General features: G+C 38.0%; 1 protein-coding gene across 1 annotated transcript in view; it reads right to left on the bottom strand.

Annotated features, from left to right (window-relative positions):
* Positions 1-1250: 1250 nt before the first annotated feature.
* LOC106872648 (protein fuzzy homolog) overlaps positions 1251-5782 on the bottom strand; it is a 556986-nt gene continuing 552454 nt past the window's right edge. Inside the window, exons 6-7 of the mRNA XM_052968079.1 lie at positions 2887-3019; positions 1251-1569 (exon numbers count right to left, since the gene is read on the bottom strand). Coding sequence (XP_052824039.1) covers positions 1512-1569; positions 2887-3019 — 191 coding nt within the window. The 3' untranslated portion in view covers positions 1251-1511. The remainder of the gene's footprint in view (positions 1570-2886; positions 3020-5782) is intronic.

Raw genomic sequence — 5782 nt, 5'->3', positions numbered from 1 at the left:
TTCTATTCGGTATACTACATGTGTCCGCTGGCACATACATGTATCGCGGATAGAACAGTTAGTTAATGAGCATTGATTGTTGTCTCTAGATTGCTTTTTATTCAGGTATCCATACAGAGAGGGGCCAGAGTGTGCTAATTGTATGTCCAGTCCTTCATTGCGTATGGCTCTACGAATTGCATAACTACAGCTATTCTATAATTTGTGCTTGTGATGAGTTATTTAAAAACCTGATCTTTGATACAAACTCAAAAGAAAGTTTTCTCAGAAATCCTGTCCTTTCCCTGTTGTTTCTAGTATGTCTGAAATGAGATTTGCACTCCACCCTTATTTTTTTCCTAAATTTCTTACAACTCCTTGTGTTTCCGATACGGGAGATTAGGATTTTGCTCAAAACAACACGCTCTCAATAGTGTAATTTTCTCCCTCCCCACCCAAATTTCTTCATTTTTTAAACTTTTTTCCAAATTTCTTCTTGGTAATCCATGAATTACAAATCTTTAAGAATCCATGTATTTTCTTCTTCCTTTTTTCTTAAAGAAACACTAAAATCTCCTTCCCAAACATTCACCCATCTCCTCACCACTTTCAAAAAGCTACAAACTCCCAATGTTTCACTTTTAGCTTTTTGGAAACCAGGGAAGTTTCTTCAGAAATAATGTTGTTTACCTAATTCTGCCCATAAGAAAGGAACAATACAATGTAACTATAGGTCATAACACCTGGGCAACGCCAGGATGCATTGCTAGTATGCGTATATATGTATATGTGTGTGTGCATGAGTGAGTTTATGTTCTTCTCATCTTCACATGTATTCACTCTTTTTAAGCAATGCTAATATCAGTTGCTTGCAATTCACAGTGAAAACACATCCAAGCTTCTTGATGTATTGTGTAATTTTGTAAAAAAAAGGCTCATTCAAATGCTGTACACTTGTATCCAGTTCTTTGCATAACAAGTCTGGGCCATTTGTCAATTAAGAGATGGGATGTTATTACCTTGCTTGGAAACAAGAGAGGGTTAAAAACTCTGCTCCTACTTACTCCTGTCTGACCCATACAACCACAAAAAAGTAGACATTAAAACAGTAATGATGATGACAACGACAATAATGACAATAGTGACAAAGACATTGTTGATGATTAAATATTTTTACTTTCTATTTCCATGTTGGAAACTCATTAAAAAAAAAAAGAGATTAGATATAAAGTCTGAATCTTTTTCTTAAAAGAAGAAAGAGAAATACAGGATTAATTGAACAAAAGGTTTTATTAAATTACAAACAGTACATGATACTTGTTTTTCTTGTTAGAATGAATCAGTGTTTTATATTAAAGTAAGAATTTTGTAAGTGAAATGAAGCTTTTATTTAATGAACTCTTTACAAATCAAACAATGCCACAACTGTGAAGGAAGTTTCACATGAAGGGAGTACAATTGGTTAGAGTCTTAAAACTAATATTAATTGTAAAACTAGTGATTAGAAGGTTTATATCGTTGATTAACACTTGTTAAATCTGAATGGATTTATCCTTGATAAGCATGGATAGTGTCTTCTGGGTGACATTGCTGCAATGGAAAGAAATGCCAAATAAATAAAGTATAGCTTGAATGTGTTATATTACAGTAAAAAAAAAAAAATATAAACTACTTCAAATAAGATGAGGAGCTCAGATGAGATTAAATGATATTCATACATTTTTTGATGTAGAAAACTGGCACTCCATTGGTTTATATCAATGAGGGTTTCAGTTGATCCGATTAATGGAGCAGCCCGATTGTGAAATTAACATGTAAGTGGCCGAGCACTTCACAAACACGTATACCCTTAACATAATTCTCAGGGAGATTCAACATGACAAAGAGTGTGACAAGGCTAGCCCTTTGAAATACATGTACTACTCGTTTTTCCAGCTGAGTGGACTGGAGCAGCATAAAATAAAGTATTTTGCTCAAGGACAATGCATCACTGCTAAAGTAACTTCCAGTCTCCTTTCCATAAAAATGTTAACAGACAGTCTACTGTAGTCCCACTCAATTGAAAGGGATCTCAGTCTTACAAGATATATGACAACTTCACCATTGCTGGTGCCATGGTAAAACCACTCAGTATACTTTGTCAAGTAGTTACCCTACAAACCATGCCAAAGGAGACATTGGTTCATGATGCAGTCCTCCGATCTGTTGGATTCTCTTAAATTATCCAACTCATGCCAGTATACAAGATAGATGCTAAAAGATGATGATTACTTACTTTCTTACTTTCAATATCAAAGCATCTAATTTGATGTAAAGATTACTTTAGTGTAACTAGTTAACATGTGTGCCATAGGTACAGAAGCGTAGGCCAAGTTCCACAGTGAGCCTCCAGCTTTTTTCCTATCCATGGGATTTTAATCCAATATATTGATTTCAAATTTTAGGACAAAGCCATCAATTTTGGGGAAGGTGATAAATTGATTACTGGTACTTATTTTATCGACCTTAAAAGCCTGAAAGGCAAAGTTGATTTCAGCAGAATTTGAACTCTGAACATGAATGCCAACAGACATTTTGCCCAGTATGTGAATGATTCTGGCAGCCCTTATACTGGTTTCGAATTTTGGCACAAGGCCAGCAATTTTGGGGGAGGAGCTAAGTCAATTACATTGACTCCAGTTCTCAAATGTTACTTATTTGATCAACCCCAAAAGGATGAAAGGCAAAGTCAGCCTTGGCAGAATTTGGACTCAAAATGTAAATACTGCCAAGTATTTTGCTCAACATGATAATAATTCTACCAGCTAGCCACCTTATTTTAACCCATTATATTACAAGTTAGTATTTATATTAGTATTTGAGAAGCAGTCTTCTTAAAACTGAAATATTATTGCACTAAAGACTTACCGCATTGCATAGGTTGGAATATCATTGTTATAAAGAACAAAGAATTGATACGGAAGAGACTGAACTGCATAGCACTTGTGGGTGTCAGTAGTAATGTAGGTCTCTGTAGCACTGTGGCTCAACTTGGAAGGATCTACAAGGCAAAAAAAAAAAAATAAAAAGATGTAGAAAGTAAATACAAAGTATCAAAATAACCCTTTCTACTATAGGCACAAGGCCTGAAATTTGGGGAGAGAGGACCAGTCGATTACATCAACCCCAGTGTGTAACTGGTCCTTAATTTATCAACCCTGAAAGGATGAAAAAAGCACAGTCAACCCCAATGGCATTTGAATTCAGAACGTGAAGACAGACAAAATACCGCTGAGTATTTCGCTTGGCATGCTAACAATTCTGCCAGCTTGCTGCCTTAGAAAGTATCAAAATAATAACATTTCAGTAAGGTTGTCAATTATAAGTAATATAACAATTAGTGACCAATAGCATTGGTGATTATTGATTCCGAAAACACCAGCCAATGAATGCAAGACTCCTAAACACCTGTGCTTGTCCCTCTTTCATATTTTAACCCCTTAACACCTGGCATAAAGTCGTCTTCCTACTCTACAACATACCCACTCAGCTGCATGTGTGGGATACTTTTTCTTCCTTTTCTTTGGCTTGCAGGTTACTTGGCAACCTCACTAGTGCTGGTGTCATGAAAAAATGCACCCAGTACATTCTGTAAAGTATCTGGCATTAGGAAGAGCATCCAGCCATACAAACCATGCCACTAGAGGGTTGGACCCTGTAAAACCATCCAACCACTGTCCGCATGAAAGTCAGATGTCAAATACTGATAATGTATATGTATACACACACAGAATGGCCTTCTTTCAGTTTCTGTCAACCAAACCCACTCACAAGGCTTTGGTTTGCTTGGGGCTAGAACAGAGAACATTAACTTAAGAAGCCAAACAATAGGACCAAACAAGAAATCCTACGGTTGGGAAACAAAATTATTAATTATCCAGCAATGCTTATATGTAAATATAAATTTAAATTTCTGAAAATTAACATAGGATTGAACAGAGAATATCTAATTCAAACAAAGAATGAATGTATATAAACTGAACTGCAAAAGAAAGGTCACACACATACTAAATAGAAACCGGTTCATTAACAGACAGCATAGCATTGACTGAAGAGTGCTAATTAAGAAACCGTTCTTTCCTAATGACAAGACATCATTTTCTGAAACATGTTTGATGTCACAAGGTGTCACGTGATCCAAAGAAATGAAATCAATATCTCATGTGACCACTGTTAGCATTGATTATGGCCAGGCATCTTCTGTACATTGAATGCACCAAATGATTGATGAAGGCCATGGAGATAGCAGCCCACACTCTTAAAACTTGCAGTGAGTTGTGCTGCAGTTGTTGGCCTTGGACAGATGTTGTTTAGCCTTCTTTGGATTTTGTCTCACAGATGTTCTATGGGGTTCAAGTCCGGACTTAGGGCAGGCCATGGAAGTTTCTGGATGTTGTGCTGTTGGAACACGATTCCGATGACAGGCAAAGTATGACACAATGTGAGGCCTCAACACTTGGTCAATGTAGCGAGCAGCAGTCACTCCATTGCTCCGGTCTTGGCTGATGACTTGAAAGACCACTGGTCCAAGTTTCTCGTTGAATGCAGTCCTGCCCCATACCATGAAGCTCTGTCCTCCCCATGAGTCTCTCTCCATCACACAGCCATCAGCATGCTGTCAACCCTTCTTCTCCAAACCCTAGCTCTGCCATCTGCCACAGAAATGCAATATCAACTTTCGTCAGAGAAGACTACAGTCTTCCACTACTGATATTGCTGGTGGTTCTGACGTTTTTGAGCCCACTGTAGATGTGCCCATCGATGACGATCTGTGAGGAAGGGGATTCTAGCTGGATGTCGACAAGACAGATTGAAAGATCTCAGCCAGTGGCGAACTGTCTCTGCACGAATGAGTCTGTGGTGAGTCCCTATGGTCTGCCTAGCTGATTCCATTGTCCTCTGGAATTGGCTCTGCAAGTGCTGTCAGTGCAGGTGGTGATCTTGACTATTGTAACCTTCAGTCAGCCACTGCATGGATGATCATCCTTGCTGTTCGTGGCATTGTATCATTCCCTCAGCTGCTCAATTGTCCAAATACTGAGTTCAAGACAGTAGCAATAAACCATGGACATTGACCAGCATGGCGATGTCTGATGGCTTGTTCCCTCTGATTTTGTGTCAGTCTTGGCATGCTTGCTGTGTTCAGGAAACAAATGACAGGCTGGTAAATTTGGGTGCCTTTTATACCCAATGAGTCAACATTTTACACGTGCATCATGCTTTTCATAAAATGCATTCACAAGCATTACCATGTTTATGAAAAGTGAGCGAGTTGCAACCTTACATGCAATCCTTGTGTTTTCAAAAAAGAGGTGTCAAATTATCTAGAAATGTGATATAATCCATACAATCTCAATATTGTGTGTGAAACAAATCTTTTACAGTGTGATGTTTCTTTTATAGTTCAGCATATAATAATTATATATACACACATATATATATATATATAATATATCTTATGGTACTCATAATATAACTGTCCAAGGATTGAATAGAAAATACCTAAACAAAGTGTATATAATAATTAAATGAAAGTAAATTCCAGGAATTCTCATTCCAGCAAGCTTCAAATACTCTTCACCCCTACTCTTTCTCTCCCCTCTCTCACTCTCTTCTCTCTTTCTCCCTCCTCCCATACCCACCTTCCCCCTCCCCCTTCATCGTCAACCCCCCTCATAAGCACATCCCCCCCAACACACTCCTACTCTACCTTCCCACTCCACTGCATCCAATTCCTTACACCCACCCCTACCCACATACCCCT

Source organism: Octopus bimaculoides, chromosome 5 (assembly GCF_001194135.2).
Source record: "Octopus bimaculoides isolate UCB-OBI-ISO-001 chromosome 5, ASM119413v2, whole genome shotgun sequence".
Classification (NCBI taxonomy): domain Eukaryota; kingdom Metazoa; phylum Mollusca; class Cephalopoda; order Octopoda; family Octopodidae; genus Octopus; species Octopus bimaculoides.
Note: the sequence above shows the minus strand (reverse complement) of the source record. Positions and strands in the feature narration are given on the sequence as shown.